Here is a 20069-nt window from a genome sequence, read left to right on the forward strand (position 1 = left end):
TTTTTGCGTCTCTGAACTGACGCTGAACTTTTGCCGGTGACGAGGGATGGAAAGAGTTGGAGGTGCTTTGAACGGAGGAGATTCACTTTCTCATCCTCGCCTCCTCTCATCCGCCTCCTCCTGAGAAGCTCTCTGGACTATACCTGCACACCTCCCTCCCGCTGTGGTCCTACTGCTTTTCTCCTGCAGGACACCCATCCTGTCTGCCCACCTCCACCCTGCCCCACCTGGCGCTGCTTCCATTCTGGTTACTATGACGCCCACGCCCCCTCCTCCTCCTCCTCCTCCTCCCTCCACCCCTCCAGCTTCTCACAAACGTCTGTGAAATCAAGTGGAACCTCGATGATTGCGATCGGAGCAAAAAGGACCCCTGTGCCCCAACTGGCAAGCCGCCCCGCCTTGTGCCGTGCTTTCTGCGACTGTGCCAGTGTGTCAAATGCGCAAGTAATGGAGAACAGTGACAACACAGGCATTGACCGCAAAGTTGAACTCTATCAGTCGTCTCTTTTTTGACTATGACCATAAACTAGATAATGGATTGGAAAGAGCTGTAAGTACAACAGTGCAGCATTTTCTCACTGGTGCATGCTCACACCAGACACTGCATGAGAATAATTTGCACAAACTCAACACTGATACCAGACCAGAAAAACCTCGGCTTTGTGCACACACCCTCCTCCGTGCATTTAGACTAAGTTGTGCAAGTAAACAGCTTCATTAGCATGGAGATGGGGAGTGAACAGGTGGACAAGCTGTTGTCGAAGAAATCTGAGCCTCTCCTCACACAGCCTATTTCCCATTGACTGATCGCGTGGTCGGGAAACGCAGGGAGAGGGAGAGAGAGAAGGAGGGAGGAAGGGAGAGAAGAGGGAGGGAGAGAAGGTGACAAGCAATTAATTTCCCTGTGCACATGTGGTTGTGGAGAGAAAAAAGCAAACCATCCCTTTTTTCCCTCACCTTCCACTGAAGAACACATGTGCACCATTGTGCAGCATGAATTAAGATCTCAAGGTTACAAGCGCGGCATTCGGTAGTGAGCACTCCTCACTGGTCAAGACTATTATAAATCGGCACAGTGCCGCCTTTTCCCCTCTGTATGTTGTGTGTTATGGTGACTCCTGGTACCTGATGCCTGATTTATCTCTTTGCCGGGAAAGGAAGGGACAGAATAGGGTGTGAGAGAGAGAGAGCGAGTGAGACAGAGACGAAGCGACAGGGCGCATCTATCTTGAACGAACGTGCCCTGGATACCTCTCATAAATGTGCATACACACACACACACACAGCCACGTGTACTCTGGTGTTGTTTCCCTCCTTTTCTCTCCCTCCATCTCACATTCATCTATTCCATCTCATTTTTCTTCCTCCCCGTCACACGATCCGTCTCGCATGCTATCACACATGGGCAGCTCCCCGGGGAGAGTCTTCTCCTTTAGCCCCCTTGGTTGCAATAATTATTCCATCAGCCAGTAGTGTGTTCCCTGATTGTGCTCTTGGGCTGTCGCTGCAGGGGGCGTACAGTTGGGAGAGGGGACCGCTGAGGAGAGGAGGGGCTGGGGCTGGGGTCGTCATTCCATGTTGCAGGGAGAGGAGTTGGGAGGGGAGGAGGTGCTGGGTGGGTTGTGTTTTGGGCTGGAGCCCACCAAGTGCTGCCCAGAGGAGCCTGGTGCAGGACTAATGAGCTCGACTGACCTCTTAGGAAAATACTGCTCGCCAGGACGCACATGGGTCTGCACTTTTTTATTTGCTCTCTCCCTCTTTCTCATTTGCCTCGCTTCCTTCACTTCATTTTTCATCTTTTAATTTCTCCCTGCAATTTTCATTCACTCCCCGTGCTAGCATTTTCCTTCGTGCTGGCAATCACCTCTTTGCCTTGTATGCAATTGTCTGAATCCCCACTGCTTCAGTAGAAAAAAACAACATTTGAGTGAATTGGATGTCCTTGGCGTATTACTTTCTTCCACTGACCTTGAATTTCCAGCTGAGGTGCAGTGTTAGCTGATCCAGGGCAATGCCATACCTAGAACTACTCTGTGTCTGGCTCGTGTCCCTGCAGGCCTGGCAGAAATATTGGTGCTGCCCTTTTACTTACAGGAATCTAGACAGAATGGAGTGTGTATGTGCCAGACTCTTTTGGCCCTGTAGCCAATCTACGTCTCCTCAGTGCTGTCTCTGGGAGACACTCGGCCTGGATGACAGTGGATTTTAATTAGAGGACCCTCAAAGAGCTGGATCCAGTTACGATAGAGGGCTGAGAGTCATTTGTCCATTAAGATTCCACTAAGGTAGAGGAGGGAGCTGGGTTCACCTGCCTGCCTCTCTGTCCACCTCATTTAATGTAAAGGATCAAAACTCCCAATGCACCGTACCAGGCTCCAGCTTTGATTTAAATGACAGGGGGAACGTACACTGTCATAATTGCTTAGTTGTACTTGCAGAAATGGACATGACTATATCCCAGGAGGCCGTGCTTCAGCAGCCTTCGCCTGTCATGTCGGTGACAGTTTTTTCTGTTTGAGCAAGATAAATTCATGCTCTTGCTCTGCCCTTCCTGCTCTAACAGCCTACACATGGTCCCTGACAGTTGAAAGGCCTATTTATTTATTTTTATCTTATAGATTTGTGGTTTCTGTACAGATATCGAGGTGGGAGAGAAGTAAACTGGTTCCAGGTGAAGTTGAAGGGCTTAATCATTACCTTCTTTGTAGGGGAAACTGAGTTGGGAGTTGGAAGAAAAGGAATATTTAAAGTGAAGAAAGTGTGGGAGTGGTGGGGTAGGGAAGCTTTCCTGCTGACTCTGTTTACTTTGGTAGACCAACAGGAGCTCGGTGACCTTTACGTTACAGCCTGTGATTTCTGCACACCCTTAAAAATGTCAAGGTAGACCATTAAGCTCTTGGTTGTGTAGCTCACCGGGAAACAACACCTGATCTAAAAGCAATTTATGTATACATGAACATGGCCTTGTTGTTCTTTCTAAGTCTGGCTTCAATCTCCATTTTTCTTTTTGTCTTCCAGGGCAGCTCAGAAGCTGAATCTGTCCTCCAAGCGCAAGAAGCACCAGCCCTCGCTGCTCCACCCACAGGAGCCCTCCATCTACCCCACCAACTTCAGCGGCATCCTGCAGGTCTCGCCGCCCCCCGCCCCGCCATGCCTGCTCCGAGCCGTGTCCAAAGTAAAAGAGAACCCAGGAATGGGAAAGGTGAGAGCCGGCATGTACGCTAAAGACTCAGGGCTGAATGCATTATTTTAATACCCATAAAGTACATAAAGAGGATAGTGAATACATGTGACTAAACCCCTTCTCACATTTAGTCTTGTACGCACACACTCACACAGATACAGAGGCTTATTGAAGGGGAGAATGCAGAGTGGCGGCACAGATACAGTCAGATAAGCCTGCTGGAATGTCATGAATTCACAGAGTTTGTGCGACCAGCTCCCTCTGTCTGAACACAGAAAGACAGCGAAAACTATAATTCACAAGTCGCCTCAACAGCAGGAGTTTAATTCCATTTAAGGTATACGGTGTGTGACGTTGAAAGTTGGGCTGGCAGCAATAGGACGGTCATTAAACAAAGCTGTATAAACACGTCGCTCTTCCTTTGTGGTTTATTGGGTATTGTTTGTCAGAGACGGCGTATTGTATATATAAAGCAGAAGAAGTCCCCCGAACAAGATTAGATCCCACCAGGATAGGAAGTGCTCGCTTCAGTTGCGAGGTATATAGCCGATCGAGATTCTGCTACATACTGTAAATCTCCCATTGACACGCGGACATCATATAAAAAAACGCTGTGTTATTAACAAGCGTCGCCACACCTGAGGTTTACTGTGCATCACATCGGCCAGTTTTAAAAGGGGAATCGAGATTTATGATGTTGTTCCAAACAGATCAGACCTGAGTTTCAGGTTTTCTTATTGAAAAGCAAAAACATCTGAGTTTGCTCTCTGTTTCTTTGTCTCTCCCTTGTGGAGTCACATTTTCAGCATAGCCTGCTTGGTTTTTGGCTTTTCCTGTGTCTGTTTCGTATTAATTCACATTATTCAATTGTACACGACTTGAGTGAACGTTTTGTTTCCATCAACCCATATGTGGGTCACTTCCATTCCTCCACTTTTGACATGGACCTGTCTCCTCAGGCATGGGCAGTTGAGTGGATGGAGGAATGCCAAAGCCCAACTAATGGATTTAGTGGGGGATCAGGGGACAGGGAAACAGCGGCCATTAGCACGGAGTCTGAGGTGTGAAAATACCGTAGCCAATCCTCCGTGGCCTCTGGTGTCTGATATCTGCCAACATAAATAAAACCGAGACATTAGTTCGCCTGGTAGCCTCTGTCTGCTTGACGGCAACTCTGCGAACGTGGGAGCCCAGTTTAAATATCACAGCAAAGGTAATTTACTCAGCATATGCACACGTCAGTCAGGATAACAGCCCCCTGTGGAGTTTTAAGAGAGTTTGCACTTGGCCTCAGGAATCCAAGATGAATTCATCGTCTGAAAGAAAAGAACTTGCAGCGGCATTGCTGTGGAGCGTGCAGGAGTCTTGGTCTGTAGCAATATTTATATACTAGTCAGGGGAAGAATGGACCTTTTGTGTGGGAGTGAAGACAGTAGAGTCCCCCAGCTGAGCAGAACAGTCATCTGTCAGAAAGGGGAAGGGAGTTAGCTGTATTTCAAGGGTTTTGTTTCCATGCCTGCGAGGCATCACAGGTACTTTTTCAAGAGGTTTTGAAATGGTTCGGGATTGAGTTCCCTATCATATCCACTGCAGGATATAGAAACCGTTCCGTTGATATAATGCGAGGCGTAACACTAAACACTCAGGGGGTTGACAGGGACTCCAAAGGCCTTTATACATATCCCCAGAGCCTTTTACGTCTCCTGTCAGTCACAGATATGTTTCCACTGTGCCTCCGCAGAAAAAAAGCAATGGTGTCTATCTGACCATCAGATTGTAAAGCAATATAGAGTCGTCAGGATTTCTAAAGAAGGTCATTGTTAATGGGGGTGTAATATGGCCTCACCCACACCGACCACACACAGTGCAGCACGGTCGATTCGGTTAGCGGTGAAATTTGCTGTTGTTTGTACGGGGGTGGGGAGGGGGGCGCTGTACACAACTGGCTGAACTACTTCAACTCTTCAACCATGGCAATAATGTTAGACACGAGCGGGCTTGTCAAGGTGCTGCCAAATCGACACCTTTAGACATAAACCGCCATCCTAGTTAGCGTTCCGATGCGGGCATGATGAACTACACCACGACCTGTGGAATGTGTAAAGACTTGTAAGCCCACTCCGTGAATGTCAAGCCCCAGAATGCAACAGGGCGAGTTTCCAGTTTCTTAATGCCGGCGCGGCCAGTTTTCAAGCAATAGACGGGGGACAGAGAGGAGAAGGAGGAAGAGTGAGTGGGTTGGCGGGATGAGAGTGAGGGAGGGGGCCATATGCTCCTGCACTCCCATGCTGGCGGGCTGCTCCTGGTCCAAAAAAACAACGCACTCGAGGGATAATCCTCGCAGCACGGCGCCTCGCACACATTAATGTCCACCATTTCCTGCTTTCGTCTCGCACCTTGCTGCCTCGCCGACACCACTATACAACGTGTTGACCCACCGAGCTCGCCAAGTCAATGCGAGACCGAGTGTTTCCATGGCAACCTCCCATGTCCATCAACTCTGACATAGTGCACGTGACGTTCAATGCACAAAGCTGAACCAGGCTCACAGCTGGGATCCTAACCTATGTTCAGAATACCCATGGGGCATTTCTTCTTCAGTAAAAGATTTTAAGTAGGATGTGATTTTTTTCCCCCTCTATTGTGCTCAACCAGAAAAATGAACTATTACATCACTCTACTCAGTCCGTCTACACATATTAATCCACCCTTTTTTACTTTCTGTTTCTCCCTCTCTCTTTTTAAATTCAGGTGAAAGTGATGATGCGAATCTGTCCGTCTCTGGAGGCGGCGGACTCCTCAGAGTCTCAGTCTTTTTTGAAAGTGGACAGTAGGAAGAAGCAGCTGACCCTCTACGACCCCGCGTCCAGCCCGCCGCACTCCAGTTCAGGACATCGGAGATCTGCCACGGTGGCCGTCCCAAAGATATTCGCCTTCGATGCTGTTTTTACCCAGGATGCCTCACAAGTAAGGACCAGTATGAGTGGGTGTGTTTGTCTGGTGGTTTTATTAGGTGTTGTTTAGGACTTCAGCGTCTCAAGGGCAAAGGGACATCTCTCTGCTGTGGCAGGGTGTGGCCAGGGGCTTAGAGAAGAAATGCTTGTCTTGGGTCAGAGGGCGTCTGTACCAGTGTGGCTCTAACAGCTGGGCTTTTTAAGGCCCCTGGGGAATGATTTGAATCCACTCCAGTTATATGTAACCTCTCCTTTCATAGAACAGCTATATCTAACCTCAGGGCTCTGCAGCTCAGAGCAGACATACCCAGTAAGAACTAAGACAAAGGTCATATACATGTGTACTCTACGGTAACTCTACGTGCACTCTAGCCATGCTCTCCCCATAGCTTAAACAAACGTGTTTTTTTATAATGCAGTTTATCAGCCCTGCAGAATGTTAGAAAAACCTGAAGTCAAATATTTTACGTATGTCCCCGTGGTGCAGTAAGGCTCTAAATAGCCGAGGGCAGAGGAGATTGTCATCACTATGTCGGACAGCGATTCTGTACCGGTGAGAGCCTCAGATCTTCTTTCTTACCACCTACTCGGAGAAAGTATTTTGCGCAGTAATCTGCCGGTAACGAAAGCCTAAGTGTTGCCGCCGCAGCGCTGAGGCCAAGCTGCTAGATTGCACCGCTGGGACGGTGCTGCTAGTGGCTAACGGTAACAGCAAGCTGCTCTGCTGTTAGAGGCCTTGTTTGCTGCGTGATGTATGGGGAAAGGAACTCTCCTTCCACAAGCCCTGCCCCAGAGGACCCATGCTGAAACAGCTTGCGAAAATGAGCTCCACGTTGCAGCACACACACACACACACACGCATCCAGTGTGATGTAAAATACTGAAACCATTAAGGTGATTTGCTGTATCCAGTAAATAGCTGTTTGGTTAATATGTTACCAGTTTGGATTCATTGTTCTCATGTTGGCCTGTTGCACTGTATTCCTCGGATGAGGCTGAATGGTAAACTGACTGTGAGGGCGCTGTCTCTGTGCGTTTTTCACAGGCTGAGGTGTGCTCAGGGACCGTCGCCGAGGTCATCCAGTCGGTGGTGAACGGCGCCGACGGCTGCATCTTCTGCTTCGGCCAAGTCAAGCTCGGTAAGCTCCTCCACTGGCAAGAGATTAGACAAGAGGCTTTGTTAGTAGCCGTGGAAACCTCTCATTGCTCTTTGTTAGCCACACTTGATGTCCACAATTGGCTTAGCGGTGCACTGGGGTGAGTCAAGGAATGGGGGATTGGAGGAAAGGAATGGGAAGTGAGTCCGAAGAGGGGAGGGGGATGTTGAGGGATAAAGTGCTGCATCCAGGCTTCAGGGCTCAGTTTGTAATTAAAATCTTAGTAATTGGCCTGACCAGTGTTCTTAGGCTGAGGGGCTTGCTCCCCTCATGTAAGGAGCAGCTATATTTCTACTGCTGCTGGTATAAGCCCTTTTATACCCATTTGATTTCAATTTGGGGATCCACTAAATATTACCTCTGAAACCCCCGCCTCAAACATTATTAATTATTTTTTCCCATCAGCAGTTGTTAAACACAATAAGCCTCAGAGAATAACCAATTTCAGCGCCAACTCGTTTGTCGTCAGCCTGAACAGCTTGATCGAAAAAGTCATTTTAATTTAAACACCCTGTGTGAGTGAGCCAGCGTTAACTGTGCTTCCCAACACTTCCATTTCCATCTCTCTCTCTCTCGTTCACACGTCCGCAGGAAAGACATACACCATGATCGGCAAAGACAGCTCCACTCAGAGCCTCGGCATCGTGCCCTGCGCCATTTCCTGGCTCTTCAAGCTCATCAACGAGCGTAAGGAGAAGTCGGGCACGCGCTTCTCCATCCGTGTGTCCGCCGTGGAAATCTTTGGAAAGGACGAGGAGCTGAAGGACCTGCTGTCGGAGGTGTCAAGCGGCAGCCTGCAGGAGGGCCAGTCCCAGGGTATCCACCTGAGAGAGGATCCCATCTGTGGCACTCAGGTTGGAAGCGTTCCTCCTCTCCACTTTCTCTTTGTCTGCTGAATCCTTTCATGCTCCCTGCAGGTTATAAAGTATTAGCCCGTCTCGGTATTGATCTTTTTCTGTGTATGATCTACCTCTTCCTCTCCCAAAGATGTTTGACTTTATCCCGTGTGTGTGCATGTATGTTTTTATCTCCCTGGACTCTCCCTCTATCCCACCTGCCTGTGAAATCCTTGCTTTATATTTCCGCCAAATCCATCTGTGGTATTGATGGCTTTTTCCTTACCTTTGTATTGACTCTGCTGTCAGCATCCATCAGCATCTATTACCCGTGTGTTAGCGCCCGTCCTCTGCAGCACAATGGAAGTATTATTGGGGGATGGTAGCATGCTGTAGGTTTGAAGGCACTCACAGGTGTTGCTGTCAGATGTTGTTTTTGGGGATCTATATGGACTCGTACTTCAAAGACGGTGCACTTCTGTGAGGCTCCTTCATGCTCTTCCTCTCAGCAGCCAGGTGTCGGCTCCCTTCATGATGCCTCCCGCCGTGTCTCTCTCTCTCTCTTCTACCTCCTCCTCTCTTTCTGTATTTCCCCCACCACTATCATTACATCCATGGCAAGGGAAGTGTCCCTGCCTCCTGCTGTACCATTACCTCTCCTAATCCTCCGCCCTCCATGTGCATATCTGCTGTTTTAATTGCCCCCGAGACCCAATCTAATGGGCAAGAAATGTGTGTTGAGGTCCAATTAACGGGCTCCCCTCACGTTCTCCTTCCTCTCGACCCTTTTTTACATCTAGACGTTTTCTCAAGCCCCTTGTGGTCTCCTTTGCTCGCCCTAACCCTGTTTTCTGTCTCCACCTTCCCCCCTGTCCAGCTCCAGAATCAGAGCGAGCTCCGCGCCCCGACCGCTGAGAAGGCTGCCTTTTACCTGGATGCAGCCATCGCCGCGCGCAGTACAAGTACACCGAGTGCAGATGAGGAGGACCGACGCAACTCCCACATGCTTTTCACCCTGCACATTTACCAGTACCGCATGGAGAAGAGCGGCAAGGGAGGAAGTAAGTGCTTACATTACTACATCTACGACTGGGTTACTTTGAACAACCATGTTGCCATCAGACATTCATAGTACAGAACTAGATGGGCACTCAGTAGAGACAGGCCCTTTGTGGAACCACATTTAAATTTAAGAGATCTGGATTTTTTGGGGATCTGCACCTGCACCTTAACATATGATCCATAAATGACTCTCTGAGAAATCTAGGAACATGCTGAAAAGGATCCTATCTCACAATGTTAAAGAAAGTAAAAAAATTATCTCTGGATCCACCCCCTGATCTGAATCTGTACAAAAGTTTGTAATTGATTCTTTACAGACCCATGGCTTATCTTTCCACTAAGTTTCGTGGTAATCCGTCCAGTAGTTTTTGCGTAATCTTGCTAACAAACAAACAAACAAACAAACAAACAAACAAACAAACAGACAGAGGTGAAAACATAATTATTAGGTGAAGCCTCTTTGTGGAACTGCATCAGCAATGATCAGTATATGTCCTCTCTTAAATACGTTTATGTAAAGGTGACCTGTCTTTCACACTGAATAATCACAAGCTTGTTGTGCTGTGAACAAGAAGGCAAATAATTGCCCTTTAAGTATGAATGAAATGTCAGACACGTCCATTACTTGAAATATGTATGGATTAATTACATCTGGTCTCTGGAAGACACACATTCTGTTTTGGTCAGGATCAAATTAATATTTGAAATCTCATTGACAAAAGTTTAACGTTTTGCTGCTGCTGTAGAAATTGCATCTCTCCCACATAACAATGTGTAGAACAGTGATTTTCAGTATGACAGCCAGTTCTCCCAAGATGCGTTAAATTCATAAGCAGGAGACCGCATATATGCTTCTGATTGTCATGTTGGTTCTTTAATTTCTTATGTGTCTAACCAACGGAGCCTCCTTGTTACCACAAGTTAAACATCTGGTGGGAGTTTACCAGTCTTGCTGCTATTTGAATCATTTCATAGTGGGAATCCTGTGCATCTACAAATCACACTGCTCTGACAGTCACCGGTCTAGCGGCTACTCCTGTCATTATGGCCCAGTGTGTGAGGAGCTGAGTTAGGGTTTGGGGGAGTGTCTGCAATCTGCTCATCTGGTTCTTCTTCTGTTGTTGGCTCAGTGTCGGGCGGACGGAGCAGGCTGCACCTCGTTGACTTGGGAAGTTGTGAAAAGGTTCTGAGTAAGAGCAGAGAGGGAGGAGGAGGCCAGTGTCTCTCTCTGAACGCTCTGGGAAACGTCATCATGGCTTTAACAAATGGAGCAAAGCATGTCCCTTACAGGTAAGACAAATAACATTACATTTTTAACGGATTTAGTAATTGTCCCTGGATGTGTCGTCAGTCTTGCTGGTTTGCTGTGTGACCAATTATTTAGTTTGTTTAGCCTCATATTACAGCTTTTACTGATGTTGCACAAGCTTTTGTTAGAGTTCCTCGGGCGTGAGAGGATTAATTACTCATTCATTTGGGAGTATTTTTCAGCTCAGAATATTGAAAATGGCTCCTTCTGGAATCATGACGACTACCTTTTATTGTGATTTTGAAATGTTACCGTGCTGTTTGCTGATAACGATGTAAACGCATCCTCCCCCCCCAGGGACAGCAAACTGACAATGCTGTTGAGGGAGTCCCTTGGCAACATCAACTGCAGAACGACCATGATCGCCCACATCTCCGACTCGCCTGCCAACTACGCTGACTCACTCACCACCATCCAGCTGGCATCACGGATCCACCGCATGAGGAAGAAGAAATCCAAGGTACAGCGATGATCCGCTTAGCACTGATAAATCTGGTTTAACATATGCAGTAATAAACATATATGATAATCAAGTGACAGCAAAATGGTACATCTGTTAGGCAACAATCATTTAGATGTTTGAATTAAAATAACTAAATAATGAATCCTGTAACAACTGTTCCCCATTTAATGTTACGGCAATGATGATGTGTTAATGATAATGCAGAGTAATTGATATTCAACATTATTTTAACCGTTGCTATTATAGCAATTACTTTGCTAATGTGCTTGTGCAACTTTTATGACATTGATCATATTTCACACCGGGACTTAGGCCCTCACATTTTTCTTGCTGATGTAATTTTGGAGCGATAAGGCAAATGAATATTTGAATACTTCTGCAAATGAAAGATTATTAGTGCGGTAACTCAGAGCTAGTTCATCTCGGCTCCTCAACACATTATCATGTAATCAATACCACCGCCTAAGGAAGTGTCTAATGCATTCCCTCGGATTAGGGAAATATATGCTCCAGATAATTAGGTGGAATGACAGCATGTATTTATTTGATATTGGACGCTGGCATGATTACAATGCATCCACATATAGCAATTCATATCGTTGACATTCATTTTTGTCTGACTATTGACGCGCACTTTTAACCTTAAGATAAATATCGACTGGTAATTTCATAGCCCTGCAATTTAGTTCACTATGAATTTGTTAAGAAGTGAATTCACAATAAATCACAAGGGTTACAACTGGTTTGTAAAATTACAGGATTGTTACATTAACATTTTGAGAGGATAGAATTACATTACTGTCATCGGTTAATGAGATCGTGTTTAAATCCAAAGAGACTAATGTCTTGATCTCTGCTTTGCAGTATGCATCCAGTTCATCTGGAGGGGAGAGCTCTTGTGAGGAAGGGAGGATCCGCCGGCCGCCTCACCTCAGGCCCTTCCACCCTCGGACAGTAGCCCTGGACCCAGAGCTGCCCTCTCTGCTCAGTGACCCGGACTACTCCTCCAGTAGTGAACAGTCCTGTGATACTGTCATTTACGTTGGGCCGGGGGGAACTGCAATCTCAGACAGAGAGCTCAGTGACAATGAAGGCCCCCCTGCTTTTGTTCCAATCATCCCCTCACTGAATAGGAGGAGGTCTACAAAAGATGGCCCTATGGAAAGAGACCAGTTCTTCAAATGCAACACATTTGCTGAGCTGCAGGAGAGGCTAGAGTGCATAGACGGCAGTGAAGAGCCCACTGCGTTTGTTGGAGAGGGCAAGCGAAGCCAGCCCAGCCCCAAGACTGAAAAATCTAAGGAGAGCCAAGATGCTGATTCACCAAAGACTGTAGCAAACAACCCAGAGGACCTCTCACCCAAACAATCTCCAAAACATGCCACCACACAACCATCAAGCAGTCCCACTAGTAAATCTAAACTTGACACTATCAAGAGGCAATGCATACCTGCAGAAAGGGTACCGCCAGAGAGTGTCCAAAATGTATGCAGAACTAGCGCTGATGGTGAGAAGGCCTTGGTTTCTGAAAGCCAGATCAGTACAAACAAACTATCAACCGCTGCAGTGCCAAACTCTGAGCCTGTGGTACGGGAGAAGGTCTTCTTCAACAAGAAAGCCCTGCCAAGGCCGGCTCCACCGCCGTCAGAGCAGAGAGAAAGTGCAGATAATGAAGAAAGATCCGGCACCAGATTGCCGCCTGTGGGAATGAGCCACCAAGTCGTGAAAAGGAGGGATCCATGCACCTCTCCTTTGCTCAGAGCTCCGCTGGAGGTGTGTCAGGTGCGCTCTACCTTGAGGGAGAGGTGTCTGGATCGGGACATTCTCAGAGCCACTGTCACCTTGCAGCAGCCTGTAGAACTTAATGGAGAGGATGAGCTTGTGTTCACTGTGGTGGAAGAGCTGTCTATAGGCAGTATTGTAGATCAGGGGCGGCCAACCAGCATTATCAGCTTCAACAGTGACTGCTCCCTTCAAGCCCTGGCCTCCGGCTCCCGACCTGTCAGCATCATCAGCAGCATTAACGATGAATTTGATGCCTACACGTCAGCGATGGGAGGATCAGAGGTGAACATCGCAGTGGCCACACCCCAACAGGAAGGAGCCATGGATAGCAGGGGTTCATCTATTACCTCTTGGTTGAGTGAGGTTAGTGTTTGTACCTTGGAGAGCGAAGGGGCTCATTCTTCGGATGTCTTCCTTCCTCAGGCCAAACACATGGGACCAGAGGCCACCTTTTACTTTGATTCCCTGGATATGTTCCACTGTGTATCCTCTTCTAGAGATGCCAAGAACTCTTTAAATGACAGTGGATTTAGTTTTTCTGAATTAGACAGTGATAGCGCTGCCTCAAGCAAACAATCTTTGAGTAAGTGTCCCCCATCTCCGGAGTCAGCCAAAGGCTCCCTCAGATTCACATCCAAAATAACTAAAGCTCACTCGCTCAGTTCCTCCCAACTTCCACAGGCCCCCTCCATAGTCCACTCTAGTCTACCCAGGAAGATTAAACCTACCTCATCCATCTCTCATAGTAGTAGCAGTAGCAGCAGCAGTAGAGAGCCACAGAGGTTTGAGGCTAAGCAAGAGGATCCATGGCAGCGTAACGACAACCACTCCGAACCTCACTTTTCTGACTCCAGCAACACCAGCAGGTTTCCCAGGAACCCCCCTAGTGGTATACCTTCCAGCAAAACAGCCAACAACAGCAACAGTGTACCTCGCCCACCAAAGGTGCAGGGGTCTACCTCATCCCAGCGGGTGGTTGATGGCTGTGAGAAGTCAGCCAGCAAGAATCCACCTAGCAAAATGCCTCAACTAAGACGAGGTGCCACTACCCTTGGGACAGTGCCCGTCATCCATTCTTTCGCAGACTACAAGGGAACCCAAGACATCGTTGCATCTGCCACAAGCCTTAAATTCTCCTCTCTGGGGAAAAACAACAAGGCCAACTCACAGAAAGCGAGTAATCTCCCGAGACCAGGTTGCGTCTCGCCTCCTCCCCCTCCAGTGAGAAAGTCCAGTCTTGATCATAAAACTAAGACGCTGCTGCCCCAAAGTGCCTTAAAGTCACAATATGGGGAGACAGGAAGGGCCTCTGGAGCAAGGTCAGCTGTATCAGAGGATGAGCTTGACGTACGTCCCAGAGCAGACTCCACTAGTTTCAAAACCTCCAGCCTCAACACAGCCAAAGTTACCTCCAGTCTGAAGGCCAGAGGGCCAAGGGGAGAGGCTGGGCAGCATTATGGAAGTCAAATGTCACTGGAGAGGTGTGGAAGCCTGTCTTTATCGGGTTCAAGAACAACACTTAGTAGGGAGAATAGTGGGGCAAGTTTAGGGAGCAACAAATCCAACAGGTCTATTCCCAGATTTGGTATTCCTAATTCCTCCAGCGCACCTATAGCTACAAGCCCCTCATCCCCAGGTGGAGTGAATACAACCAAATCTGGTCAGGTAAAAGCATCTGTAAATCCCAGAACATTAGGGACAGTCAATAACAGCAAGGCCCGCTCGCTGTCGGCCAACCACTCAAAGGGCCTGAGCTCCTCCAACAAATCTTTGTCCACTCCCGTGTCCAGAACTACCAACGCCAACCTCCCTCCATCAGGACGGACATCAGCTCCTCGGGCCGCCGCTGCCGTTGGCAGTAAGCCTGGCAGAGGAACTATCATGGGCACAAAGCAGGCCATGAGGGCCGCCAACAGCCGTGTGAGCGAACTGGCAACAGGCAACATATTAGGAAAGCACATGAGAGGTTCAGGAGATTCAGACAGTGGGAACGACAGTGGGGTGAACGCAGGTGAAGATAAATCTACCATCGCAATGCTGCCCTCCCCATACAGCAAGATCACAGCACCTAGGCGACCTCAGCGCTACAGCAGCGGCCACGGCAGCGACAACAGCAGCGTGCTGAGCGGGGAGTTGCCTCCAGCCATGGGCCGCACGGCCCTGTTCTACCACAGCGGCGGCAGCAGCGGATACGAGAGCATGATCCGAGACAGTGAAGCCACAGGCAGCGCTTCCTCTGCCCACGACTCCATGAGCGAGAGCGGCATGTCAACGTCCGGCAGAACGAGGGGCTCAAAGTTTCCCAAAAAGAGAGCAAATGGTGAGAAAGTAATTTGGGTTTTGGGGTTTTACAAATAGTAATGCAGGTACAGGTAATATTACAGAATATATCATTCTGATAATAGCATCATATGAAGAAGCTATTCGACAGCACTTCCAGTGAAACGCCATACATTGAAATAGCGTTAACAAATGAATGCACTTTCCAAGTAAATTATCCACACAGCGGTTCTAACTTTATGAATCCATTATTATTACAGTCATGAATTGGTGTTTCATTCGATTTTCTCTCCCCTGAATCAGCAGCATACATTATTCATACATTTGTGGGATGATTTCGAACAAGTTTGAACAGTGTGATGATCAACTAAGACGAATTGAACATGACCTGGTTCAGGTTTTTGTAGCCTTAGATATATGTAGCTATTTGAATTAATTCACCTGCCTTTTGAATTTATTTGAGCTATAGATGTAAAGAATAGTGGCTTGAAACCTTCATAAATATGCAATCACCACAACTCGGCTGGCTCATGTAAAGCCTCGCATCACATCTCAGAGCGAGACTCATACATATTTACTCAGAGAGCCGAGCAAATACTGCTGTTGTATGACACCTGTGTAACTGGTACCTGTCTGAATTTATTTGTGGCTTTGTAGGTTTCCAGAGGAGGCGGCTCATCCCGGCACCCCTGCCAGACACCTCCACCCTGGGGAAGAAGGTGGCCACAGCTGGTCAGTGGGTGGACTTGCCTCCTATGTCTGGACCGCTGAAGGAGCCCTTTGAGATCAAGGTGTATGAGATCGATGATGTGGAACGGCTTCAGAGGCGACGTCAGGAGGAAACCGCAGAGGTGAGCAGAGGGTCACTGCTGACTTGCTCTACATAGTGGCTCCTCTTGCTGAACTTGTTTTAGATAATGTAACGTCTGGGTCAAGGTCTTGTCAATCCCACTTGCTAAGCCCGAAGCAATATCTTACATATGTGACATTGATGCTGTTGATGCTCAAGATGTGCCACATACACTCAAGTTGTGGGAATGTCTTAGCTCACTTCTTCCCAGTTTCTTTTTAAAGAACAAGACAGGAATAATAAGTCTGCTATGTCTAACCTTCTGTCAGGTCAGTGGCAAATCCCACAGCTAAAATGTCTGTATCTAGATTCCTGGAGCTTGGTATTTTGGCAGCATTCCTCAGGAATGTCAAGAGTTCAGAAGGCAATTACTGACGAGGGTTAATTGGTTTGGATATGAGTGATGACTCGACTTACTGCTGACGATAGCAGTGTGTGTTGTGCGGGTAGAAGCAATGAGAAAGTAGATGCATGAAAAGATTGGTCAGGGAATGTGTGATGAATGCAGCAGCGCCCAACGCTCTCCCAAATCAGCTCACCACAAGCACTCATCACTGGTTGCCTGATCGCTTTTTATAGCTGGCTCCTCTTCTGTGGATCATTAACTGCTCCCACAAGTTCAGCGCAGCCAGACGGGGATTTGTTAAGAGAAGATATTAAATCAGATAGACGGAAGCTTGATTTACTTTCAATTAGGAAAAAATTATCTTAAAATTTTCTCTCCGGGCCTGAAGACAAGTAATGAATTGCTTCTCCGTGACTTTCCCTTACTCTTTAAAAATTACCATTGGAATCTTATGCGAGTGCCTTAATAGCTTGTGTCGACAGTATGCATGGATATTTACACACTACATGTATGTTTTTATATGTATGAAATTACATGTTATTCATATAAGAATAAGTCTTGATCAAGATACTAACTTTATTTTATCTGTTTCCATTTGTCTTCAGCAACCATTCCAGGATGTTGACAAGGTGAGCTCATTTTTCATAATGACATCACAAACCTGAAAGTAAATCACATATTTTCAATTACAGTACACCACAAGTTATTTTTTTACATCATTTTAATATACTCCCTTCAGGCAGGGTTATTAAACATGACTCACATTTTAGGTTGTGTTACACATTTTGTCATCATTTAAGAGTTATTATTCTTATCTATAGTTGAACACAGCCACAACGTGTTCACTGTATTTAATCACCTCTTCTTGTCTATCAGGGCCTGCTGTATTTCAACAGTAAGCTGAAAATACTGGAGAGAAGGCAACAGCAAGTGAAGGACCTGAGAGCAAAGCATGAGGTGTTGTTGGAGGAGCTGGAAGACACAAAGGCCCGGTTGATGATGGACCCCTGCAAGTGGATAGGAGAGTGTGAGTAACTCCTGAGAAGTTGTAAATGCAAGATCCTGTCAAACCTTGTAAGAATTTCTCTGAAGTCAAATCATCTAACCAAACGTTATTTGACTTTTACAATAGTTGAGGTGGACCCGAGTTTGGATAAGGAGTCTCCTGAGTATCTGGAGGCCCTGGCACAGGCCACTGAGGAGCTGGATTTCTGCGTCAACCTATGCAAGTCCCGTGTCATGATGGTGACCTGCTTCGACATCAGCACGTCGTCGACGCCGTTGTCTTGCCCGCAGGAGGGTCTGCGTGAAGTTGAAGTGTGAGGACGAAAGGAAGTCGAGGTGGAGAAAAGAGGAAGTGAGAAGAAGGATGATGAAGAAATGTAGCAGCCGGTTTCTAGTTACCACTGGAATGAAGAACAACCAGAGGCAGAGATGAGAGTGGATCATTGCATTGATCAACAGAGGAAATCTTGACCACCTAACTACAGTGCCTCGTTGTCCAGGACATGGTTTTAAAGACAGAGGAATGAAACGTGAGCACAAATGTTGTTGCCCAAATGGCAAGGCAGTGGCCACCACTTACTCAAGAGTCACCAACACCTGGAAGTGCCTTTTTTATCACTTTGTTTTAAGTCATTATTTTTCATATGGTGCAGGTATCTTAAGCATACCCGGGCAAACCCTGAACATATTTCTTTTATGATAAAATATTTTATATTGCATTGTATAGTGTATTTATATGATTATGTGGTGTGTACAAATATCCTTTTACGGGGGAAAAAAAAAAAGAAAGAGAAAAAAAAGAAAAAAGCAATAAGCTAATGTTATTGCGCTCCCAGACTTTGCCTTTTCTCTTGTTTCAAACCTCAGTCTGCATTTTATCCATCTTCATTCAGCCTCTTGCGCCTTATGTTAACTCTCTGGTTCTGTAGTTTTCTAGATTCTCAAATTGGACTGTGTTATCTCATCAAGGACTGCATTCGCTGTTGTCACTCGTCTCCTGCCAGCCGGCCTGTAAGAGGCTCGCAGCGCCGAGTGTACCTTTTTTTTTTCCTCCAGTTGCCTTGATCAAAATGGGTCTCAGTGGACGCTCCGAGGTAGAGCAGCAGCTCTGTTGGGGGACAGCAGGCTTCTTCAAGCTGCGAGATGACGAGACATGAAGCCAAAACATATCAATCAAAGGGCCACTGTGACGGATAGTGAGTGATTATTCTCGATTCAGCCATTCTCTCTGGTGCCTCAGTATGTGGTAATGCAAACCTGAGAGACTTAACCCTCCCCACACTAGCCTATGAGGATAGCATAATGAATGGTTCCACTGATAGCGGTGCTCACCAGTGAGCCTGAAACACTGTCAGACACTGTATGATGAAGGGGCACAGATGAGATAGCACAGGTCTACCGGCCTCATACCCAGTACTTTTTTTAAGTGCTGCCAATCCTTGGCTCTATGCATTCCAATACATGTACTGCAATTACTGCAAGAACCTCAGTACCGACTTAAAGAGCAACAACTCTTACGTCCCCCACCCTTTTTTTAAAGAGGTCCATGAATGAAGTCGAGCCAGTGTCCAAAACAATGACTTCAGGATTGTTGATTTTCATGTGAAATGATGCAGTGATTAAGAGCCAATGATCATAACATTGTTTAGCTGAATCAATCATGACATCAGCTCTTTAAAGCTGCCAGAATGTGTTTGTTGTAAATCAAAATGGCTGACACGGAGAGAACAAAGATGATCTGGGGAAATTAATGTCAAGAAAAACAAACTGGCTTTGTTGTACTGGTGTGTTTGTTTTCTATATCTATGACATAAATTACTTTGTGTTTTTTCTTTTACAAAGATGTACTCTCTCAGGCCCTCTCTGAAGATGCTGCATGAGATTTTTTAATCATTTCTAAGAATGATTTCTACTCCATTTTTACCATTCTAATTTTTTACAACAACTTCAGTTTTCAATGATGTGTGGTGGTTAAGGCTCATGAATTAAATAACTATTACCAAACCAAGACCTTTTTTCCAATAAATTATTATATGTAAGGTCATATTTCATATCAAAACCCATATTTTCGAATCCCTTTGTTTTTGTATAGGACTTTCAGACCCAATGTATAAATGTATGATACGGCAGCTTGTGTTTTACTTTTACAGTACGTGTGAATAAAATGGTTCTACATACTGATGGTTCAACATACTGATGATTCAGAGTTTCAAGTTTTTATTCTCAGTTCTGTTTCCACATGATAACAAAGAAGAAAGAGGTGAACTGAGTGAACGCCTGTAACAGCAGGCAACAAGAGGGAAACTGAGGATCAAGTGACAAGTCTTTTTTTTCAAAAAAACACACATATATATATATGTAATTTTTGTCATCTAATGACTGAGGTCTACACCACTTCCATCACGACCACATGGCCAAGTGTTTCATCCGCCTCCTTCACCATCTGTACGTACACTATGACAATATGAGACACTGATACAACTTACCTTTAAACACCCTATTTATCAGGTGTTTAAGTCATACCTGGCACATACACCACTATTGCATTCGAACGGCAGGAACCTCAGAGATTGATATTGTTAAAACAAAACAAAAAAACATATGTACAATTGACAAACAATGTAAATGTGAAAATAAAATGTTTATAATTCGGAATGAAATTATGAAATAACCAGCATTTTATAGGATGGAGAACGGGTTGGACGGTTCAAAGGGACTGGGACCAACATGGGCACTAAATATCTTGATTAATGGAGTTTTGAGCACAATGTTTTCAACCTGTAATCATTGATGATTATTTCCTCCGTTCCAGTGAAACTCAAGGTTTCTGTTTTATTC

The 20069-nt window shown here is 46.3% G+C and overlaps 1 protein-coding gene across 1 annotated transcript in view; it reads left to right on the plus strand.

Annotated features, from left to right (window-relative positions):
* The window catches only part of kif26ab (kinesin family member 26Ab), a 68938-nt gene extending 49514 nt beyond the window's left edge, over window positions 1-19424 (plus strand). The window contains exons 5-16 of the mRNA XM_053435070.1: window positions 3019-3202; window positions 5936-6151; window positions 7184-7277; window positions 7887-8149; window positions 9009-9192; window positions 10324-10483; window positions 10800-10962; window positions 11830-15070; window positions 15688-15881; window positions 16832-16855; window positions 17103-17253; window positions 17359-19424. Of these exons, the coding sequence (XP_053291045.1) occupies window positions 3019-3202; window positions 5936-6151; window positions 7184-7277; window positions 7887-8149; window positions 9009-9192; window positions 10324-10483; window positions 10800-10962; window positions 11830-15070; window positions 15688-15881; window positions 16832-16855; window positions 17103-17253; window positions 17359-17549 (5065 nt within the window). The 3' untranslated portion in view covers window positions 17550-19424. The remainder of the gene's footprint in view (window positions 1-3018; window positions 3203-5935; window positions 6152-7183; window positions 7278-7886; window positions 8150-9008; window positions 9193-10323; window positions 10484-10799; window positions 10963-11829; window positions 15071-15687; window positions 15882-16831; window positions 16856-17102; window positions 17254-17358) is intronic.
* The last annotated feature ends 645 nt before the right edge of the window (window positions 19425-20069 follow it).

Source organism: Pleuronectes platessa, chromosome 11 (genome assembly GCF_947347685.1).
Source record: "Pleuronectes platessa chromosome 11, fPlePla1.1, whole genome shotgun sequence".
Lineage (NCBI taxonomy): Eukaryota > Metazoa > Chordata > Actinopteri > Pleuronectiformes > Pleuronectidae > Pleuronectes > Pleuronectes platessa.